The following is a 24,957-nucleotide window of genomic DNA, read 5'->3' on the forward strand; positions in this document are numbered from 1 at the left end:
CAAAACAACTGCTTAATACACTCAAAAATATTCTATGACTTGCCTCAAATTTGTATGGGGGAAGGGGTAATCATAAACACCCAAGGCTGTGGACATGTGATTTTTTTTTTTTTTAGAGAAAGAGGAAAAGAGATAGAAACATTGATTTGTTGTTCCACTTATTTATGCATTCATTGGTTGCTTCTTGTATGTGCCCTGACTGGGGATCAAACCCACAACTCTGGGGTATCAGGACACTAACCAACTGAACTACTGAGCCAGAGCTGGGGATGTGATGTTTTAGGTGTAATAATAACAGCTCCCTACCTTAGGCTAGGTCCTATGCTAAGTGCTTTTAGGGCTTGATTTCTTTTAAATCTGACAACCATGGGCCTTAAGTGCTATGATAATGCCTATTTCACAAGTGAGGAGGAGGAGCTTCAAAAGTTAAAGGACTTGCCCAAGGTCATGCTGCTACAAAGTAATCAGAGCAAGATCTTAAACCAAGTATTTCTTGACTCTGAAGCTGGTCTCCTAGGTATGTATAACCAGACTCTGTCTTGGCCTCATCCGAGAATGTGCCGAGGGCCTCTTAGGAGTTATTTAGTGCCTAGAGAACAGGTGAACGTGACCGACTCACTCTGCACAGAAAAGCTACAAGTGGGTACTCTCTCTCTCTTTCTGTCCCTCCTGCCTGTCCCCACCCCCTTCTCTCTCTCATTTGCAAAGCAAGATACCAGGGATGGGCTCTCCCGTGTTGTTTCTGGAAGAAAGAATAGTGTGTGTTTTTGTCATCTTTGTACTTTTCCACATAGCCTGACATTACAATACCATGGACATTTATCTTTAAAAACAATAAAGTCATGACAACATTATTTTAAAACTACATGTGGAAGCCCTGGCTGGGTAGCTCAGTTGGTTAGAGCATCGTCCTGATATGACAAGGTTGTGAGTCCAATCCCCAGTCACGTACAAGAATCAACCAATGAATGCATGAGTAAGTGGAACAACAAATCTCTCTCCCTCTAAGACAAACAAATACAAATTTAAAAAAAATACATGTGGAGGTTATATTTATTGGAAATGTACTTAATTTTAGATCCTATTTTGCTCTGTCTGCTAGGAAGCTCCACGTTGAACTTTGTGCTCAGTTATATGCTGAGTGTTTTACAATCGTTATTCCATGACCTGGAGGCAGAAAACCTGGATTCGGATCCTTACTCCACATTTTACTATCAAATGGTGCTTTGGCAAGTAAGTTAACTTCTCTATGCCCTAGTTTCCTCATTCATAAAATTGGATAGGACTTCGAGCAAGATGGAGGCATAGGTGGACGCACCGTACCTCCACACACAACCAAGATTAGAACAACAACAATTTAAAGCCAGAATAACACCCAGAACTGATAGAGAATTTATCTGAATGGAAGTCAGACAGCCAAGAAGTTGAAGTAGACCCATTCATCCAGACCGGTAGGAGGGGCTGAGAGGAGCGAGTGTGGGTCACGGCGCTCGGAGATCGGGGAGAACTGGGAGCATAAGGCAACCGGGAGCGCATAAGCCTTCCAGGATGCAGCGGTGGACCCTGAGTACGCAAGCGGCGGCTGTCAGACCCAGTGAGGCGGCAATTGTGGAGCAGGGCAGAGCGCGCAACCCAGGATCCCAGAGAAGGGACTGAGATCCCAGGAGAACAGAGCTACCGCCATTGTTCGCCCCCACCCCCTCCCCCACATACAAGGTCACAATCTAGCGACTGGGGTGCCCAGCCCAGGTGGACACCTAAGGCTCTGCCCCTCACCGTAACAGGAGCGACCAGACTGGAAGGAAAAAAAAAAAAGAAGAGAGAGACATGTCTCCAACAGAAGAACAGATCAGTCCCCCAGGATTCATCCTTTTCAGCGACCAAGAAATAGCCAATCTATCAGATGCACAGTTCAAAACACTGGTGATCAAGAAGCTCACGGAATTGGTTGATTTTGGGTGCAAACTACATGAAAAAAATGCAGGTTACCATAAAAGAGATGAAGGAAGATGCACGAAGAACCAATAGTGAAGGGAAGGAAACTGGGACTGAAAACAATACAGCGGACCAGAAGGAAGAAAAAAACAACCAAGCAGAAAAGAATGAAGAAATAAGAATTCAAAAAAAATGAGGAGAAGCTTAGGAACCTCCAGGACACCTTTAAACGTTCCAACATCCGAATTATAGGGGTACGAGAAGGGGAAGAGGAAAAGCAACAGATTGAGCACGTATTTGAACAAATAATAAAGGAGAACTTCCCCATTCTGGCAAAGGAAATAGACTTCTAAGAAATCCAGGAAGCTGAGAGCCCCAAAGAAGTTGGACCCAAGAAGAAACACGCCAAGGCACATCATAATTACATTAGCCAAGGTAAAAATGAAGGAGAGAATCCTAGAAGCAGCAAGAGATAAGGGGACAGTAACCTACAAAGGAGTTCCCATCAGACTGTCAGCTGTTTTCTCAAAAGAGACCTTACAGGCAAGAAGGGGCTGGAAAGAAATATTCCAAGTCATGAAAGACAAGGACCGACATCCCAGATTGCTCTATCCAGCAAAGCTCTCATTTAGCATGGAAGGGAAGATAAAGTGCTTTTCAGATAAGGTCAAGTTAAAGGAGTTCATCATCACCAAGCCCTTATTTTATGAAATGCTAAAGGGACTTATCTAAGAAAAGAAGATACAGAAAAAACATGTGTAGTAAAAGGACAGCAAACTCACAATTATTAACAACCACACCTAAAGCAAAACCAAAAGAAACTAAGCAAACAACTAGAACAGGAACAGGACCACAGAAATGGAGATCACATGGAGGGTTAGAAGACTATATGTAACAGAAGACCTAAAATACATGTTTTTAAAATAAATAAATAAATTTTAAAAATGGGATAAAGATTTTTGTTTCATGAGAGCTGTTGTTAGGGTTCAATTACACAGATTAAGCATGTGGAACAGTGCCTGATTCATGGAAATGTTCATAAATCTCAGCTATTTTTTATTCTAACAGATTTACATTGGCAGGATTTCATCATCAAGCCGTTTTTCAGGAAGGGTTCACAGGTGTTTCACCCCGTTGTTTGCCTCATCTTACCTCACACTTGACTTACTGTAGCCTGTTTCTCGTGTCTTCTACTGCTGATGTTATCTATGACATCCCACTGACCTACTCATTACATATATTCCATTGACACTGCACTTACATCAAATCCTAGAGGCTACTGATTATAATCTGTACAATTATAATGGGAGCCACATAAGAAAGAAAGGAAAGAACTCACAGACACCAACAATTCTAAAATACATCGCACCCTGGCTGGCTGGCATGGCTCAGTCGGTTGAGTGTCATCCCGCAAGGCGAGAGGTCACTGGTTTGGTTCCCAGTTATGTGTGAGAGGCCACCAATTGATATTTCTCTCTCTTTCTCCCTCCCTTCCCCTCTCACAATCAATCAATCAATGAATAATAAAACCCCAAGTTTAGAGATGTTCAAATGTGTAGCAATAAAGGGTAGCTTTTAATCCATGAATAATGGGAAGAATAGTCTGACCCTTTATTCCTGACTCAGGTCCTTCCTCGCTACAAACTGTCCCTGCTCTTCTGATGCGTCAGCTGAGCTGGATAACCAGCTCTCCACCCAGTCCAGCCTGGCCCCCAGGACTCTGGCCCACTGCCACTCTGGTGGCTGCTACTCCATCTGGGTCAGCTCCAGACCAATGAGTCTAACCTTGTCCACACAGGTGCAAGGGGCTCAGGTTGGCCCTGCATGTGGCCGCTTGGAACCGATCTAGTGTTGATCTTTAAAGGCAGTGGCTGCAAGGTCACCTTTCTCAGCTGAGTGACTTTGCTGCTTCCTGCTTCAGCCTGAGTTGGACTGTTCAGTTGGGCAATAAAAAGAATTTGTTTGAGATAAGTTCCTAAGGAGATCAGCATGGAGGAAAAACTAACCGATGTCCGCTGTGATTTTCCCAGGCAGTGGACAAAGGGCAGAGTTCAATGGGCATTTTCTTGTCTGCACGGGTTTTGATTAACAAGTTACATTTGGCATTATTCCTCCCCCCTCCCCCCCACCTCACAATCCAGTGAAAGTGTGTTGGGAAAGGTTAAGACTGACATCATACATGACCCTGGGGGACTGGCAAAGACGCAGGCAGGGACTAATTTAGGAGTCTGATCTTGACTGAGTGCCTTTCCTGCATGACAGTCCCTATCCGTGACCATTAAGGAAACGGCTCTGGAGACAGAGCAACCGGAACTGCATCCTGGATGTCATTTCTTAGCTGTATGACCTACAAGAGTGAGTTCGTCTCTGAACTTCCACAGCTATAAAATGGCCATATTAATACTTTACAGAGTCGCTGGGAAGCATCGGGAATAGCAATGAGCGCACAGCCAGTGCTCAACAAATGGTAGTAGTGACTAACGAACGCCGAATGCCTGTGCAGACATGAGGTAACAGCTAAACACTATTTATGTAGGGGAGGCATCATTACAGCCTTTATTAAAGCAAAGCTCCCAAAGTTACAAGCTGTTAAGCAACCAAGCCAGCAATCACCCATAGTCTTTCTTGGGACTGTAGCCTCAGCCAAAAACTTCTGCAAAGTCCCCTGGGCAGCAGGCCCTGGGATGAGAAACTGGGCCAACCTGCTATACGAACATCCTCCTGATCTGAGGCCAGACGGGGCCAAGCCTAGAAGGCTGGGTCTTTGCCAGCTGTTGTCCAAGAGCTGCTTTCTCGGCCTAGCACGAGCTGGACGGGCTGGCTGGCACTGGCCTTGCATCCAAACTCCCCAACCCAGGGCTACTTCCTGGTCTGCTGGCCAGGTCTGCTCTCTCATTCTCCCATGGCTCTGACAAGTCACTGTGAGCCAAGCCCTGAGAGAAAAGGCAGGAAGAACCAACGTCCACCCAGGCATGCCATGCTTGCCTTCTAAATGAGGCATGAATCCCTAAAAAGGAGTAACTAGCAACAGAGCATATTTGAAAGGCCAAGTGGCATGGAAACTGACTAAGACATGGAATTTCAGAAAGGGCCAAGACCACTTTGGGCTGAGGCAGCTTACCTGTGACCATCAGAGAGGCCAGCTAGGTCATAAACTGTGTCTACAAGACTTTGGAATGCCATGAAACTGAGTAAAACAAGTGAAGCAGGCTTGTCACAGAACAGGGGTGATGGAGACAACTTTTGATTTGGAGGCTGCAGACCCTTGCAACAGTTGGCCCACAGCAGCATTTGCTGCTTCTCGTCTAAGTTCAACCAGTATTACTCGGGAGAGAACTTGAAACCAGAGTAACTCCTACCAGATCATCCCAGGGGGCTTGGAGCTGGGGCAGTGGCTGAGGAATAAAATAAGGGGTGCTCTGACTGGTGCGGCTCGGTTGTCGGGCACTGACCAGCAAATCGAAAGGTCTCCAGTTCCATCCCAGGTTGGGGGTGTATGAGGCAACCTTTTGGTGTTTCTCTCCCTTACCAGTCTTTCCCTTTCTCCTTCCCTTCCCCTCTTCCTAAAAATAAAGTCTTAAAAAAAAAAATAAAAAGGCTGTCTGTGATCTAGGAAAGCTTCCACCTATTTAAAAAATTCTCAGGAAGTATTCCTGCTGGTCCTATAGTAAACTTTAACGGTGGTTTTCCCCACAATTGCTATGAGACAGGTACTGCGAATCACAAAACTTACTGGGCGAACTTCCCAGAGCCAAACATTTGGCTCACTTAGTGCAAGTGTTATGTCTTATGGTTCCCATTTTATAGTATCCTCTTTCTCAGGTACCTTTTAGTATACATATCATCCCTTTATTTTTCTGAGGACATTTCATTATTCATCAATAATATACATAAAACAACTTACCAGAGTTGCCATTTCATGTCTTCATTGCAAGTCATTTTATTTTATTTCCTAATCTAACATGAGATGACTTTCTACTTCACACTATTTTCAAAGAGTAATTTTTAAAAAGAGCCATTACTGTTTCAGGCTGACTTAAAACAAAAACAATTTATCACCATCATCACTGTGTTCTAGTTTTCCCTTAACAAAGTCTGAAGCTTACTTTCACAGGTGGAAGAAGTTCCTGGACTCCTAACATTATCTCTAAAAGAGCCCTGGCAAGGTTGCTCAGTTGGTTGGCACATCATCCCATACAACAAAAGGCTGCAGGTTCAACGCCCCATTAGGGTACAAACCTAGGATGTGGGTTTGATCCTGGGTTGGGGCATGTACAGGAGGCTACTGATTGATGTTTCTATCTACCTCTCTAAAATCAATAAACATATCCTAGGGTGAAGATTAAAAAATAATAAAATAATACAAGAGAAACCACAACAATAATCACAGTTGTTAGTCTCTAATAGGGAATACAATGCTGTAGTTAATTTACATGGGACTAAATCATTTTTTCCTTCCCCAATCTTGGCATCATTCAAGCTTTTTTTTCCTTCTAATTCTTGAACTGTTAAAATAAACCTATATAAATAACAAGTCACAACCATACAAAGCTACCCAACCACCTGTAAAGAACAGATCAATGTTTTGCTTTTGACTATAAAAGCAAGCTTTACAGAGCAAAGGGCAGGTTGAGATTGCCCCTTAATCTTCCTTCCCCCCACACCTTAGCATAAACATGAGCCAAGGTTACAATGACCTTTTCTCCAGGTGGCACTTCGCTGTTTGCTACCACAACCTCTTACCTCTAAGGGGAAAGGATTTAAAAAACCACCAGTATACATCAACTGATGCTTTATTTTGAAACAGCCATACAAGAGTAAGCCCATCTGTAACTCTACAAGATATTTTATATATAATTTTTTTAACCTATAAATTTTGTAATGGAAATGCAGTCGTAGGCCAGAACCTCATCAGAATTACTTGGACAAAATGTCAATCTGGAGGTTGGATTCCCTGTCCCAATGGTCTCTGGCTTGTGAGACAATGTTTTCCTTCTCACGCTCGGTGTTTTTATTCCTGGGCAGGCTGGCCGATAGCCAGGTCCCCCGTACCCATCAGCCTCCCCCTCGGCCCAGAAGCTCGCTCCAGCAATAGTCCAGCCTTTTTTGGTTTTGCTGCCCTGAGGGCAGTGCAAACCAGTTGAATCCAACTTTGTCTCAACCTCAAGCAGGCAGGGAATTTCAGGGCTTAGAAGTTTAAGTTTTGCCAACCAGATACAAAGTTAAAGGAGTTCAAGTCATTTAAAATCACTTTAAATCATTTAAAGTTGTGAAGACAGCTTTGGCAACTAGGAAATCAAATCTGAACAGAAATGAGCTCAGCAGTTCTCCAAACATGCTTGTGGCAAAGGCTAGAGGGAAAGAATCATTTTTAAATCATGTGGCTAGAATCTGGCCCACATTAAAAATCCAAACTTGTCTTCCCAATTTCCTTGGTCGAGTACTCAGTCTAGAACTTTAGTACATGCAAGTATTACCATCCTGTTACTACCTTCTTCCCAACAAATGGAAAATATAAGCACATTTCTACTTGACTCATATTCTACAGCCTTCCTTTCAGCTTGCACTATGATTTCCATGGGAAAAGAAGCAAACAATTCTGGCTTTTTCAGAGAATGATTCACCCAAAAATGCTATTTTTACTAGGTCAAATAAATTGCCTGGAGGACAAATAATGTAACGGTGTGATGAGTAAGTAATGCGTCTTACTTTAAAATTATAAAGCAGATAGATTACAAAATAAAATGGAAAACAAAAAAAACCACAACAGGTTTAAAGATACTTTTGTACTTCTTTTTATAAAATACAGAGGAGCCCCAACCCATGCGGCTCAGTTGGCTGGAGCGGCTGCCAGGTGACTCCCCAGGGCACGGGAATCGTCCTGGTCAGGATGCAATCGCCGTCTCTCTCTCACATCGTCTCTCTCTCACATCGATGCTTTTCTCCCTTTCTTTCTCCCTCCCTTCCCCTCTCTCTAAAAAATAAATAAAAGCTTAATTAAGTAAATAAATATAGGTGATTCTCAACAAGTAACTTGGGCAAATTTTCCATTGGCTTTCAAATTTATACCCTACATCCATATACACCCTTACCAGCCAACTGTAAGAACTTCCAAATAATTTCTTGGTGGAAACAATCAAGTCTTCAAGAGCACACACAGCTAATAAAAGGTTTTGTTTTCTCTTCTTTTTTGTCTCCTCAAAGGGCCCACATCACTAGATTTTTCTTATGGCTACTATAACCAGGTAGGTTTACTATAAGCCTGTTAGTTCCCCTAAAAGATTCTATTTTCTTCTGCTTAGTTGTTTTAAGTTTTTAAAACAAGCATTATTGCAACGGTTCTCCCCAAAGAAACCAATGTGAATGTTAAATTCCTGACACATTAACTCTAGCCCTGTACTTGTTGTGCTGCTACTTTTTCACTACCGTTCTTGCCTAATTTGCTTGCGGTGCTCCGTCAATCCTATGATGGGGACAGACAAAAAGCACAAAACCTTCCAACATATTTAAGAAACATTTGCAGGAGATAGTGATTTTTTTGTCTTTAATTAAAAAAACTCAACAAAAATATATAATCAAGCATTTTACATAATACATACATTCTTAATATCTGCAGGTAAGATAAATAACAGAAGGCAAAGCAGGTATACTGTATTGCTTCTCTTTGGTTAGTCACCAGTATTACCCCCTGCAGAAACACAGGATACATGTAAAAACAAACAAAACACAAAACCATGGTCTTAAAATAACTATCCCTTACTACAAACAACAAAATATTTAGCAATAAAATAATACAGTAGATGGATCTTCGAATTGACTGAAATTTATAATACTTTATACCACAGGGGTTAAAGTAACAAGCTGCTTTCCAAAATTAAGGTCTGCAGCAACAGTTTGGGGGTGGGGAGAGACACCCTCTTCTAGTTATATCCCGGCTGCTTTTAATTGAATGTCACATTCAAACTCTACCTCTCACATGCCATTGTAAGGAAAACAAAATCCTTTCCCTATACAAAAACTTCGTGTTACTTACTTACAAGTCAGTTTTCTGATTCCCCCCACCAAACACACGTTTTATATGAGGCAATTCAGCTTTCTTAAGTCAATATTTACCATCTAAACTCAGTGTCCCAGAATAAAAAATTTTCCTTCCACTTTACAGCAAAGATACATAGCGTGGCTCTACTAAAGCACTATATACATGTCAATACTAAAGCTCAGAAAAGCAGAAGAGTCCATCCGACACATAGCAGCTTATATCTAAATATGTACATGTATGTGTGTTTCACAGTTAAATTTTAGGAAAAAATTGCATTTTCTATGTTCAGAAATACTTCTATAGTCTATAAATAATATTTTAAAAACTGATCAAAATGCAGTACATGACCATATCAAATTAAATAAATCTTCTAAACCTTGAAAAACAGATACTTGAAGTCAGTAAAGCTTGAGGTTTGTGTAAAGTGTGCTCTGTCAGTCCCTACTAGTAGGGAAGGCAGAATCCTCTAAATACGATAGGAGAGAAACTCCAACACTTTGGAAGGAATCGGCAGCTGCTGGACTTGTTGGGTGGGCATCACTCTCCGGATTGACATACGACATAAATGCTGAAGGCTAGGCATTTGCCTTGGAGTGGCCCAAAAATACACACTTCCATCATGTGTCCTAAACAGAAACAAAAAGAAAAATCACAAGCTCAGTTACCCAAATACATGCATTTCAACATCCTACAGCTCAAACAACTATCATCCAAAGGTGTGTATGTGAGTCACAAACTATACATCAAAACCTAATTAAGGAGACATAACCAGTGATCATGATCTCCTTTATGACAAAGCAATAGTATAAAAAAGAGCCCTTACGGAAGACTTAACTGACAGTACATACTGGCTGCTTTGATTAAAAACTACCTGAAATTGTCTCTTAAAAACAAACAAACAAAAAATAGAAAAATAGATTTACCCAGCAGCTAAAACACTGCCATCAGTAGAAAAGGCACAGCAAAGACCATTGCTCAAAGGTGCAACTTGTACTGGATAATCCTCATCAATTCTCCAGAACCTCACCATTCTGGAAAGGAAATAAATTGTCCAGTAAGTAACTAGTAGGAAATTTAAGGTAAAAGCAACTTTTAAAGTTGAGAAAGAAATGCCACTATGTTCTGAGTCACAAATAGTACACATTTGCACAAATCACGGCAGCAAGCAATTCTGTAACTTGCTTTATAAAGTACTGTATAGTCTATACATTGGTAATTTGGATCAACTCACACTTAAGAGACTACAATGCATGTCTGCCTGCCTGTCCTAGTTCAGATCCAGAATGCTCACAGCCAAAACCTTTCTACTTAATTCCTACACTGAAAACTCTCATTCCAAGACATTTATAAAACCTTCTCACCTAGGTAGAGCACGTCTAGGAATGGCAGAAAGCTGCCATTCAGCATTATCTAAGCAAACAGGAAAACAGTGATTTATTGTCAAATAAAGAATCTGTGAGCTAGGCTAAAAGCTAATTAAAAATCTACCTAGTTTACTTGAACTACTAGCTAACAAGGAGCACAGGGAAAGGCATGTACTATCTTTAGTTTACATGCATACTAGTCAGGTCAACATTCTTTTTTTAAAAATCCTTACCCGAGGATGTGTTTATTGATTTTAGAATAAGAGGTAGGAGGAGAGAGAGAGAAGGGGTGGGGGAGAGAGAGAGAGAGAGATAGGGAGAGAAACACTGGTGTGAGAGAGAAACATCGATTGATTGCTTCCTGTATATGCTCCAACTGGGAATCGAACACGCAATCTAGGTACATGCCCTGACTGGGAATTGAACCCACAACCTTTTGGTACATAAGATGATGCTCCAACCAACTGAGTACCCTGGCCAGGTCAACATTTTTTAAGACACACCAACATCTTTCAAGATCTTGTCTAGAGGATGAGACACTAAAACCCAAACTGCAAAGGTTTTTTTCTTTCTTTAGCCTTTCTTAAGAATGTTTTCATGAAGTAGAAGATGAAAAGAAATCTTTAAAAGACAGTAATAAACAGGTCAAGCCGTAATTCACACACTTACTTATCATCAGCAAGGCTTGCAATATGCAGTCCATCATTACTAAAAGACACAGACCGGACCCATCTGTCATTTGCTCCTCCAGCAAATATTGGAGTCGGTGGGGGAAACATGTGCCTGAGGTAGAAATACATGTTTTCAGTGGAAATGAATCACTAGAAACAAACTACCCAGGTACAAAATACATCTGTCCTTGGGTAATGTTTTAAGTGGCATTAACAAACACAAATAAGACTTGAGAAGAGCTGATATAACCAAATTAAATGAAAGGAACCTAAAAAGAATTACTAGTCTCCTTTTAAGAATACTGTTTAAGGCACTGAGATTAAGTCCAACTTTAAACTATTTTTTCCAACGAAACTCTAAATGTAATTACCCTTTCTACAGAGTCATGCCCTACGAAATAACAAGATCTATATTAAGAAAGCCAAGTTTATCCTTAGAATTTATATTTAAAGCTTTGCATTATCCAAGGACTTAAATAATAACAAAATTTTAAATTATGATAGGCTTCAATTTTAGGTTTCACATGTTAGTGATTATAATCATTTATGTAAGTTCTTAAAAGTTATATACTGTTGCCAGAGATGAATTACAGCCTAAAGTAATTCATGCTGTACCCACCCAAGTTCCATCAGAATGTCTCCAGTATGTGGATCCCAGATATATACTCGAGTATCATAAGATGCAGTAGCCAGCAATGCTCCATCAGGAGAAAAGTCACAAGCTACAACATCATGGTGATGTCCTTCTAGTTTCCGTATCATGGTATATTTATCCATATTCCAAAGGAAAACCTGCAATAAAAAGGAAAATGTTATAGCTTCATTCAGACACACAGAGGTCAAAATGGCACAACTTAAACTAAAACTGCTAAATTTAATTCAGATTATATTAAATTAAACATTATAAATTATGGATAATTAAAAGAATATGCTCAGTGTCATAGATTAAAAATCAGTCTTTAAGTTAATTAAAGTAGACATGCAAATTCTATTTAAAATGTTTCTGTTAAATGTTAATTAAAATATAAGCCTAAACATAAAAAAGGCAGTAACCACAAAGTTATACTGAAATCCATTTATTCCAAAAACTAATTAACTAAAATATACAGAAATAGATAGGGTTAAGTACTACAAACCCTCTTCTTTTTCTTCCAGAAACTACCAAATTTTAAAAAAATATACAGACAGAAAATGTAAGGTTAACAAATTGTTACTCCATTGGCATCTCCCTTTGAGATAATCACTTGTTTACAAAAGGCTTGGGTCACCAACGTGAGCCTAGGAAGAGAAACAGATACTGCAAGCAAAGAGAATATTCACAGCCAAATGAAATTTCTTTGGCAAACAACAAGGATGTTAAACCACATTACAAAATAAAAATGCTAATTTACGAAAATAAGACAATTAACATTTCTGTGAATCAAGATTTACTAATCTTATTTTTCCCAAACTGACCACACAATCATCAGTCATTTTAAGTATAAAACATTTAAATTACTTTAGTACAAGTTCACATACAGTTTCAGATTCTAAAATCAGTAGTTAGACTGTGCAGAACAGCTCTAAACAGAATTCTAATGTTTACTGGATCTGTTCTACTAAAGGTGAGCTTGGAGGTTTAACATCCTAGTAAGCAATCTTTCCTCCTCTTGGGATTAAGCAATCCTTTGGCTACATTTTTTTTTTTTTTTGCACAGACACAATATTTTACTTCCAAAGAAAAAAAAGCATAAGTTTTAAATTGGATCAAACTTAATTAAGGTATATGTCTACCATCTCAAAGAATTCCAAAAAATAGTACATACAGAGAAACCACCTGAAAGCCAATTACATCACATTAAATTGGTTTCACATGTCAGACTCCCAACTCCATCAAACTGGAAGATCAATTTACTTGGAGGAGTCAGTGGGTTTCACTGGGGGAAATTATTTTAAAAAAGAAAAAAAGAAAGAAAGAAGAGCAGAAAGTGGACATCGACCAGCACCTGTGTTACGTACAGTACACCTTGCAGCCGAATGCAAGGTTACTTCATCCTATGGTAAAGGTCGCCCCCAGCCCGGTAGCCAGAGATGCCACTCTTTCTGCCCAGCTAACACCATTGTGCGCCTGTGTGCGAGTGGTGCCAGCATAACCTCAATCACACCAATATTGCTGCCACCACCTGTGACAGGGAAAGCAAGAAGCATATGGAAAACACACAGCCTAAAATAGCAATGTCAACATCTAGCTTTGTCCTTCTTATGATTTTTAAAGAACTAAATATTTTTTTCTAAACTTCCAACATTTTCAACTATCATTTTAACATACTTCTTGGCTAAATAAAATGCATTTTAATCAGCCTCCCACCCCCCATTATTTCAAAGTGTATTGTGATTATCACATGTATTTGGACTTCAACCCTTTCATAAATATCTAAAGCTAAAACAATCTCTTTAACTATACTAACTCAAAAGCTGGTAGACAACCAGAGTTCATCAATAAGCATAACCCTCTTAAGAGTCACTTTATACTTAATCTGTCTACAGGTATACTATGCCTGTTAGCATAAGACAGACCATATCAAATTTCTTGTATAGTTCACTCTAAGACATACATGAGTGCTATTTTCATTTTTATTCAATTTTTAAGTTACTTTTTTTTTCAGTTAAATGTCCAGGACCAACTGGGACTCAAACTTTTTTAAACAGCAAACTGGACAAAAAAATAGAACAACAAAGAAGAAAATTATTAGCAAGGGAATGTCTTAACATTTGTACTACATCTCTTCTATAGCACATCAACTTTCCTAGATCTTAGAAAAAATAAATTTGACAAACCCCGTATTTTATGAATAGTATTTCTAACTAAAAGCAATCCAATTTCTCACTTTACAAATAACTGTATTTCATTTCCCTCATGCAAATTCTCCCCATCACAAAATACATTTAAGATATTCATGACACCGAGCACAGACTTAATAGGTTACTTAAATTTAAAATGATTATGCACACATTATTATAATCCAATTCATAATAAATGTATAGGAACTTTGACACATACTGCTTTACTGGCTCCCACTGAGCACAGCATGGAAGAGTCAGGAGAGAATGCACAGCTGTACACCCAGTTCTGGTGGCCCCTCAATACTTTCATCATGTTTCCTGAACAAAAAGAAATATCCATGTTAACCCTAGAATCCACTTCAAATGAGTGCCATTCAAAAATGGCAAAATCAAAGAGTTCTATGGTGGCAGTGATTTGTCCATAACAGGAGTTTGCAAATGTATATACTAGTTACTAATTTTTGTAACTAAAGTTTTACTGAAATATAATTATGCCAATTTGTTTGTGTTGTGCTCCAATGGCAGACTGGAGTAACTATGGCAGTTGTAGCATGGTCCACAAGTATAACCTATTTGACATGTGGCCCCCTAAGAAAAAGTCTGCTAACCCTTCATTTATAGGAGATAGACTTCTTTTGGTCTAACCCCTGTATATTCTATAAATGAAAGAACCGAAACACAGTAAGGTTGAGACTTACTGGACATCTTCAAAATGCCTTTTCACCCTTCTTTCTTTCTGATAACCTACATTCTACTTCAAATGCTTTGTACATTATATCCAAAGCACAAAATTATGGCTAAGTATACTTTAACTTGGTTTTTCAAATATTTACTGAATACCTACTACATGTGAGGCAGTGAAGATCTCTACTCTCTTGGAGCTTACATTTTACTGAGTCTCCATTCTTAAAACACATGCACACAACTGAAAAATACGTTGAGAAAGCAAGCACTATTTGATATGCAAGAATATAAAAATTTAACTAATCAAATTGTTTTAACTGTTGGGATCCCTTAACCCTTTAACAGCTGAGCAGTCAAAGAGAACTGATAAAATGCAGAGGCAGCACCTCATGGTTTGGCAATAATAATATTTTATTAGGCAATGGTTCCATCACCTGGAACAAGTCTTCAAATCCAAAGGTTCTGCATCCTACCACATTCAGTTTAAGCTACCTAAGCAAGGCTGTCAACTTCCAGCTTGAGGCTATAAAAGAACTAGCAGATCTTATTTAAATATAAGGTTTTAATTAAAACTATAAACTCTTTCATTACAGGCTCTAAGAGGGAAAAAATACTCTGTATGGTCCTCTCAAACAAGGTAGATTCTCCAAAACTTTATTAATAAGCATCACAAATATCAAGGTTTCAGAAAAATCTGAGTACTTGACACTGACATATCTTTTATTATATTGAAGAGTAAATCTACTTTTCATAATTTCTTACTTAATCTATCCAATGTAATATTATGCTTATTATTAGCACTTACATATGATAAATTCTAATGTACAAGTCACATTTTAATCTAAATTTTATTAACTCACTAAGTTTTATATCGGCTTGTTATTCATGGTCTACTTAAATTTTTACTAAGCAAATGAAGTTAATAATCCTCCTTAAGATAAGAAAAAAACTAACAGGCCAGTTCATATAAAACCCTGAAACTGATCTAGATTTTATCCTCAAATAGTTGATACTGATCTGTGTGGTTAGTTTCTGAATAATATTAGATTGTTTACTTAGAGTAACTGCTGACTCCTATTCTGGGTCACATTTATGGTTTTGTTTTATCTGTACAAGGGACCAACGGACTAGAGAAAAGGAAATGATCATAATGTCACTTTTAAAGTCAAATGCCCCAGATGAACCCAATACCTCTCAGCAGTAATATCAAAAAATGAAATCTTTTTCACAGCCTGGGAAAAAAGACATACCATCATCTTTCAGGTCCCACACTCTCAGAGTTTTGTCTCTTGAAGCGGACACAAGGATCAAGCTCCCATCTGGAGCAAAAGTTAAATCTCTGACCACTTCAGTATGATCTACCAAGTTAAGGAGGAGTTTTCCTAAATGAAATGGAAGGGGAAAATAAGACAATGTTAAAAATTTTTTTATCACAGCCTCTATTTTATAAAACAGTGTTCCTCACCATTTAAAAACTACTTGGGCATCTCTTTAGCTTACCAAGTGTAAAATGACTTCTTAATTCTTTTACTATTACCTTTAAAGATTTGCTATTTACATTGCTCTAAAAAGCATTATTTCCAGGATAGCAAAGGCTACATTTATTAGAAAAAATTAAAAGGGAATTTCTGAATGTACACAAACTCCTGGATCAAGTTAATTTAGTATCAAGAAAACCTACATTATTATTATTTTTAAATCTCTGTCCAGTATGATTTTAAATCAAAACTTTCCTTTTCTTTTCCTTGACCTCAGATTACTACTGGACTGTCGAACTCTCCAAAAGATGCACATTATCCCACAACAACCTAAATTTTCAAACATAATTTGACTGAAAAAAAAAAAAGTTCTTTATTCATAATATTGTAAGAGTTTTGTTTTCTATGAGCATCAATGCACTTAAATTTTTTTAAAGAATCTAATCAAATGTTATTATTCATCACCACTTGATGTTCATTATCACTTGCTGTGTTCTAATGTACGTATTGCTTTAATGCTCATTTTTAAAACTCCTTCAAATGTTTGAGTACATACTCTCAGCTAGAAACTGTTTTAGGTAATGAAGAATACATTTATTTGCCCAAAGAATGTAATTTCTAATCCTATCTAGTTAAACTTTAGATTAAATGTCACTAAAACTTAATAAAGGGTTCAGGGGTGTCCAGCCCGTGGCCCAGGATGGTTATGAATGTGGCCCAAGGCAGAATTATAAATTTACTCAAATAACCTTTTTTTGTTCATCAGTTTTCAGTAGTATTTGTGTATTTAATGTGTGGCCTAAGACAACTCTTCTTCCAGTGTAGCCCAGAAACGTCAAAAGGTTGGACACCCCTGGTAGATGAATGTTGAAAACCAGGTTTGCCTCGAAACCTGTAAGCTATCAATCACTGAAAATTGTGTAAGAAAATGCCTTGCTATTTAAGCAAACTCAATTACTAGTTGTAAGTGTTAATTAACGAAATGTTCCTTAGATATGCCCTTCCTGTTGTAATGTGCTGTAATAGCCTCCAAAGAGTGATCAAGTGATCAAGCACTGTGAACTCTATTATCCTCAATTAAAACCACAGCTGAAGATGCTACTCAGGTCAATTATAAAGACGTATTGCACCAATTCTTGCTTTTCATTAAGTGAAAATCCTCAAATCATATGTTGCCTATGAGCAATGCCCTGTGCATCATAAAATAATCAAGTTTGCTTTTAAAATTGTGACTCCATACCTGTATATACATCCCATATTTTGATACGCCCATTGTTTAACCCTGTGGCAAGGAGTAGCTGATCTTGTCCGAATTTGAATCGATGCCATTCTATATTTACACAGCGACTCTGTTTTTCTGGAACTGAAGATCCAAAAGCAAGACTCCAAACTATATCACCACAGTCTATAATATGTTCACGAGGCTTATTTTTCTGAGCACCATCACTATTTTGTCTTGACAATCTCAAACCACTTGAATTAGTGATATTCTTGGTGCCATGCAAGAGACTGGGTGGGGGGAAAGCGTCAAACAAAAATCTAGTTATTATTTACTCCAGACTCCTGTGGATATGAAATGATGTTTGTTAAAACTACCTCAATATTATCATTGTGACACTAAATAACAACAGAACCCTATAAATGGGAAGGGGAAGTTGCTATGAGCTACAGGGGCATGACCAAATAAATTCACAGTGGCTGAAAAGAGGAAGTTCAACAATGAAGTAATTGTTTCAAAATTTTCTTCAAAACCACTATATCATTAAGACTCCTTTAATTAATCTAAAGCAAGTATAAACAAGGAAAAAAAAACAAAAAAACTCAGGAAGTTAAGATACTATGAAGCCAACACCAGAAAATTTCCTTAAAAAACAAAAACCATAATAATCAGCAGTTTCCCATAGTTTCTACACCTAAAGTAATATGCAACAAGGACATTAATAAATGTAACCATGAAAACAGAAGAGACACAAAAGCAGAGAAAGATTAAATTTAGGATGATACATTTTAGAAAAACTTTCAACAAATATCCAAACTCAAACCCAAGGAGAGGCTAAGTACATAAAAAGTAATTACATGACTATGCACCTGTTATCTAATAAAATGTTGTGAAATCAAAAAGCATCCCATAACAAAGGTCACCTGACCTGGCACAAATAACATACACACTAAACCAAGGCACAATCTGCTTTTTAATACACAGAAACACATAAGGATCTGAGAAAGTGCCCTATAGGAAATAATAATACCTCCCACAATTTAAGATAAAACATATTTACAATAGTCTACAAAAGAAAAACTTAAAATATCAAAATCTTTTTATTACTCCACAGAGAAAACAGTACATTCTATAGACAGATACATAATACAAAAAAGAAAAGTGTCTTACAAGTTCTTAAGGCACTGGGACCATGGAACAAGCTTTACTGTTGAATGTCCTTGGGACCAAGCGAAGTATGAACCATCTGGAGCAAAAGCGACAGTCCAATTCTCACGACCACATTTCTTGTCAAAAGGAGCTGCTACAGCTAGAAGTTCACCTATAGTACGTGATCTCACTAAAAAGAAAAAAAAATTATATATAACCAACAATGAATTTGATACTGCTTCCATATTATTTTGGAACTTGCTCAGCTACAATAAGTATTTTTTCCCTTTTCTGGATATCAACATAATGAGTTCTGCTTTCCCCCTTTTGAGGGGACATATCTGGTGTGAAGACCCCTTAATATAATATCTTCAAGTTTCAGCAAAGCCAGTTTCCTAAAAATTTTCAAAGCAAGAGCTTTTTAGAACTTTTCAATTAAAAAAAAAAACTGGTCAAGTAATACTACTGTAATGATCGATCAGGGCTGGCAATTACTGAAGTCCTGATTTTTGCATTGCCTTATGTTTTCATCAAATTACTAACATTTAACATGCAAGAGACTAAAGAGACTTTGCAAGAAGTTTCTTCCAAAAAACATGTAGCTTTCAAAAACCATAAACCACGACCTGACTGGTATAGCTCAGTGGATAGAGAGCTAGCTGGCCTGTGAACCAAAGGGTCACTTGTTTGATTCCCAGTTAGGGCACATGCCTGCATTGGGGGCCAGATCCCCAGCTGGGGGCTCGTGAGGGGCAACTACACATTGATGTTTCTTTCTCTCTTTCCCTCTCTCATTCCCTTCCTCTCTCTCTTAAAAAGAAAAAATAGAATAAAGACATTAAAAAAAAAAAACACCATAAAACGGTCTGTTCAAACATGGGTATTCCTATCTTTTCCAGGTCACAAAAATCACAAAACCCTCAGAACTAGAAGGGACATAAAGACTATCTAGTCCAACCTCTCAACCAGTGCTTTAAATGAGTAACATTTGTGAGTCTTCGACAGAGGTCCTCAAGCATCTTCCTAATGGGCTACAAACTGACCCCGAAATGGAAATAATTATTTTGGTGTCTGAAGGCCAAGAACCAGACAATCCCATACATTTTTCATTTAATTAGGAATACTTAAATTTAGCATTCATAATAAAAGCTGGTATATTAACAGAGCATACAGAATGCTCTATTAGTACACCTTCTCTACAGCATACAAAATTTTTTTTAAAGATTTTATTTATTTTTAGAAAGGGAAAGGGAGGAATAAAGAGAGGGAGAGAACCATCAGTGTGTGGTTGCCCTCTCTAGTGTCCCTTACTGGGGACTTGGCCAGCAACCCAGGCATGTGCCCTGACTGGGAATCAAACTGGCGACTCTTTGGTTCCCAGGCTGGCTCTCAAGCCAATGAGCCACACCAGCCAGGGCAGACATTTTTATTCTGTATTTAACAAGCATCATCAGCAAGTTCCTACTGCAAATGTATGCGTGAATACTCAGCTGGAATTTCCTCAGTTTAGTAAAAGGATATTCTTTATCACTGTATCACCAATGCTATCTTGGGTTGGTGTTATTTTCAAAGTTTGCTATCCTTTCTTCTTAATTATAAGTTGCTGTCTAGTTTAGTTTCACTGTTATCTATTTTATGATCAGTTGTCTGGTCATCTCTAGAGAGTATTTTTATGTATTTGGCTTACATGAACTGCAGTTCAAATAAGAACCACTTATACTCCTATTGCCGGGGCAGATATATAAACCCCAAAATGTACTCATCCAGTGACACTTCCAGTTTGAATGCACAGCTAGTGTAGCACCTGTCATGACAGGTGCTCAGTAAATACTTATTGAATGAATATGAAAGCACAAGTATAAGCTCTCATTCTTAAGTGACTTAAATATTACAGTACCCAATTCTTTGACATATCAACAAAGCAGCTCTGGTTTAAAAAGTAAACAAACAACAGGAACAAGTATCAAGTATAAAGGACACATGGACAAAAACTAAGGGAGGGTGGAAATGGGAGGGAGATGGGGAGGGCTGGGGGGATGGGCTAGGATGGGAGTAAAAGACAGAAATGTACTTGAACAATTAAAACAAAAATAAATACATAAAAAGTAAATAAAACTGACACAAATTTTTCTATGATATGCATAAATATGAATACCTCAGAAGGCTCATTCTAATTTGGTGCAGCTGAGATTATCAGAAATTTTCCTTTTGGTTACTCAAAACCTTCCTCCTTGCCACTCCAACCACTCAATCCTGCTCTCACATGACATTCATATGTTGAGGGCAGCTATGACATTATCAAATAAATCCATTCACCAGGCTGAAATCTCTGGTCCTTTCAATGATTCCTTAGATTACATGGTGTCAAGGCCATTCCCCATCTTCACCTTCCTCACTTTTCTGGATAAACCCCAGTTAATAACTGCCCTCCTCTAAAGGTGGCACCCAGAACTAAATACAATACTTCAGACGTGGCTTAATCAAAGCAGCAGAACCACCCCACCTATTTCTACATTGCCTATATCAATACAGCACAAGGTGACATTAACTTCACTAGTAATAACATGGCTTTCTTAATGCAAAATTTACGCCAAAACCAGTGACCATCATGTGCCTGCAAAGTGTTTTTTGTTTCTTTTTTTAAGATTTCATCTACTTATTTTTTAGAGAGGGAAGGGAGGGAGAAAGAGAGAAACATCAATGTGCAGTTGCTGGGGGCCATAGCCTGCAACCCAGGCATGTGCCCTGACTGGGAATCGAACCTGCAACACTTTGGTTCACAGCCCAGGGTCAATCCACTGAGCTATAACAGCCAGGGCTTGCAAAATGTATTTTTAAATATATGAATGATTTTTTAAAGGGCTTGCTGTTCCATGTGTCCTTACATTTCTCCAAGCCCACAGTCTTACACAGTCATTGTTCTAGGATACTTTCTGTGTGCCTGGCCCCTGAATTTGCAACCCCTGCCTAAATCTATTTTTTTAACTTGGGTTTCTATTCAACCACATCTATCTTTTAAATCCATAAATTTTAGGAGAAAAAAGTTCACAAATAAGGGAAGCAAATTTTAAAATTCAACTGAAAAATGCAAGCATTATCTTAAAAAGAAAAAGCCCCTGGTTAAGCTGAGTATACGTATGTAATTTCTGTCTCAAAAAGAAGACTAGCCCTAGTATTCAACCTCAGCAACACCTGGTAAGTTAGACTGGCACTCACCTCTCTCTTAACCAGCAGAAGCAAGACTAATCCTCATACAGAAAACTTTTGGTCTGTATTTTAGGATCATTCCGTATATTCTTTCAGAATCCAAGATCTTTTAAATAACAAGGCAGGGTGTTTTTTTCTTCTTTTACCTTGGCCACCATCACAAAATTCCTCTTATATAAAAGGTGGTTCTAAATTAACTAAAAAATTGGTTCAAATAAATCAAAGACCACAAAGTGATAACCTAACTTACTCTTGAATATAAATTCAAGAAATGGGGCCACTATAAAACAAACCCTGCCAAAATAAATGCTGTATTATGTTAATAACTACCTTATTAATTTCTTTGCTTATACATATGTACCTGTATATCAAATGATCTTTTTAATTTAATCAAATTAATTTAAGCACTCATTTAAATACTTACTGGTACAATATTATAAACTAGCACAAACTTTTATTACATTATCTGCAGTGGTTTAATGTTGGTATCCTAAGAAATGCAGGATTTAATGACCTTGCATAAGGGAAAAGCTGCCTGACACAGGAACTCGGCTGTGAGACACAACTCTGCATTATTAAGTACTATCTGTACAGCAGTAACACATCATCAGTCACTGCTGAACCAAGCAAACTAGATATGTAGCTCCTTCTTATTTCTGCAATTTCATAACCAGAAAGGGGGCATCTGGTTATGAAAGAGGGCAGTAACTCCCTGTCACATGGTCTTCTTTAATCATTCATGGAATCTTGTCTCTCCTCTTCCCGTAGTAACAGAGAACCCAAGAGGTATAATTAATATCCAAGAAAGTAGGGTAAAAGTAAGTCCTTACTATACAGACAAAGCTACACAGAGATACTAGTGTTTAACCTTGTATCCAAATGATACTTCACCCCCAAGAAGGTTAGAAAAGGCCAAAGTTCTTTTAACACATTGACACTTAGCTAGTACAATAACTTTATATTGTATCCAAGAAATAACAGACCTAAATATGAACAAAAAATATTTTAAAGGCTACTTAGTAGATGATTCTACTTTATACAGGTATGCTAAGAAGCCCTATCCCTCAGAAAAGAAAACTGAACAAGTTTTCAAAATGGTTCATCAAGGTGAAAAACACAGATTAAGAAAGGCAGTTCGTTCGTGTGGGGTATTATGTGTAGGGAAAAAAACTACTGGACTGAAAATAAGAACTTTTGAGTTCTCTGTTTCACATCAGGGCACACAAGTCCTAAAGTACAGTTAAAATAAAAACCGTACATGAATTTTGTTTCCTCTGCATATTTAAAAGTTACTAAAATCAAGGTTGAAGTCCCCCTCCTAACCTGTCACCAAACTTATCCTTAAGAAAACTGAAGTCCAGAATTCTAAGTTGTCTCTATAAAAAAATTTACCCACATACAGGATAGAGGGCATTTTGGCTGCCTCTGCTTCTCCCTTTCTCTACAAATACCTCTTCCATGTATTTAGTCTAAGAACAGGAAAACGCAAGGCTCTCTACCGAATATCCACCTTTAAAAGAGGGAAGGGAGATGCTAAATCTGTTTTAATTTTTAAAATAAAAATTGTATATATTTAAGGCGTATAACATGATGACTTGATACGTTCAATTTTTACTAAGAGTACCTGTGAATGCTCCCTCAACTCCCAACAGCTGTTCCGATTATTTTACCTTAAGAGAGGTATTTAAATAATGCGAGGGGCTTTTAACTGAGCCACTGAGGTCCTGACGCACAACCTTCAAAATCGACTGCTCTGTCTTCGGCGCGGCAGAGCCCGCCACTCAACCAGGTTTTAGAGAGGCTTTTTCGAGTTTGCTCTTCTGTGAAACAGCTTTTCTTCCGTCCCTCCACCCACCCACTTGCTCCTCCCTGCCCTGAGTGTAGGAAAGATAATTCTGAGTCTTCCTGCCCTGAACCTGAACCACTCCCTTTCTTATCGCCACACCATTTTTTAAACTACTGCTTTTCCCAGGCCCATGGCGCCTCTTCGGTTGCATTTCTCCTTAAACAGTGGTTGCAGATACACGAGGACCCCACCTTTTATTATAGCTCAAGACACACGAGTCTGCTTTCGGAATGGTGAATTTAAGAGCCCCCGAGACTTGTCCAGCACTCCCTTCTGTACTCGACGCCCCAGCCGCTGAACCAAGAAGAATCCTAGGATAATGGTCCCGTTCGCACCTCCGATGAGTAAAGTGCCGTCCCCAGGGGGGCCCGGCCCGGGCCACACAGTCGCCGGGGCCCTCGCTGCTCCGGCGCCCAGGTTCCCCTCGGCCCTAAGAGCCGCGTACCGCCTCCCTCCCGGCCAGGGGCAGGGTAGGCACAATATCAATGATCATCCCATTTACCCTCGCGACCCCCACCCGCGGGGCCGTTTCCTTCCTGTTAGCTCCAGGGCTTGGCTCCGGCTCATCTTACTTCCCTCAGATTCTGAACGGTTTCCTCCCAAGCCTCCTCCGACAAGCCCCTGCCTCTCTCGAGCCCCCGCGCGCTCACCAGCACCCCCCCCCACCATCCCATTCCTCACCGATCTCTTTCTCGTTGACCCTCGGGGGAAAGCTGGCCATCTATGGGGCACCGTCTGATTCCGGGGGCGCGATGCGGACGCAACCACAGAGAAGGGAGCGGAGAGCGCTGAGGGGCGTGACGCGGGGTCGGTCCCTCCCGGTCCCGGGGACGCAGGGGAGGGGCGGGGGCGGTCGCTGCCGACTGCCCCGGAAAAGCTCCGAAGGCCTTGGACCAAACTATGGAGTCAAACACAAACAATAGACTGCTTTCTGCCTGACGCTTGTAGACCAAGACACTTCCTTACACGCTGCCGACAGCAAACGAGACACTGGAGACAAAATGGCGGGCGGCCGGGGAAATATCAGGGATGTGGGGGCGGGGTCTCATGACAACACAGCCCGAGGCCCCGCCTCCCCTACGCTCGCGACGTGACGGCCTTTGCTAGGCGCCCCGCCCTCTCGCCCAATGCGCGCGGGCGTTGTCTGGCTAGATCTGATCCTCCTAGAGCAGGAAGAGTGGGGAGGCGTAGGCGGAGTTGCAGCTGCATTCCCCGCCCCAGCCCCAGCCCCAACCCAGCGGAGGCCGAAACTCTAAGTAGGAACCTCCTCACTGGGCATTTAAATCTGTCTCGTTTTCCCGGCGGGTGGCCCCTAGCATGGTTTAAGTGCCTTTGAAAAGCAAACCGTGAATTGTAGAATACGTATTAGCCCGCAACTTAAAGATCGCATGGTGTTTAAACTAGCTGAACTGGAAAAGACATTTCAGGTTTTGACTCTTTGGCCACTTCCCCATCCCCCACGTGCCGGGGAACTAGAGTTTTGTTACACTGAGGGAAAAAATGGGATCAGAATGAACATCGCATTGCACCACTCGCCAGGGC

General features: G+C 39.4%; 1 protein-coding gene across 2 annotated transcripts; it reads right to left on the reverse strand.

Moving 5' to 3' along the window:
* Positions 1-8,462: 8,462 nt before the first annotated feature.
* WSB1 (WD repeat and SOCS box containing 1) lies at positions 8,463-24,417 on the reverse strand. 2 transcript variants are annotated; one of them, XM_045836856.1, is made up of 9 exons: positions 24,097-24,417; positions 18,384-18,552; positions 17,235-17,503; positions 15,767-15,898; positions 14,050-14,150; positions 11,629-11,801; positions 11,008-11,121; positions 9,898-10,005; positions 8,463-9,600 (listed from the first exon to the last, which is right to left on the reverse strand). In XM_045836856.1, the coding sequence occupies exons 1-9, from the start codon at positions 24,134-24,136 to the stop codon at positions 9,441-9,443; spliced, it is 1,266 nt and encodes a 421-aa protein (XP_045692812.1). In that variant the 5' UTR covers positions 24,137-24,417; the 3' UTR covers positions 8,463-9,440. The 2 variants fall into 2 exon arrangements, with proteins under 2 accessions (XP_045692812.1, XP_045692813.1); XM_045836857.1 differs by lacking the exons at positions 8,463-9,600; positions 9,898-10,005; positions 11,008-11,121; positions 11,629-11,801 and adding an exon at positions 12,070-13,171.
* Positions 24,418-24,957: the final 540 nt, after the last annotated feature.

This window comes from Phyllostomus hastatus, unplaced genomic scaffold (assembly GCF_019186645.2).
Source record: "Phyllostomus hastatus isolate PE091 unplaced genomic scaffold, TTU_PhHast_1.1 phas_contig_210, whole genome shotgun sequence".
NCBI lineage: Eukaryota > Metazoa > Chordata > Mammalia > Chiroptera > Phyllostomidae > Phyllostomus > Phyllostomus hastatus.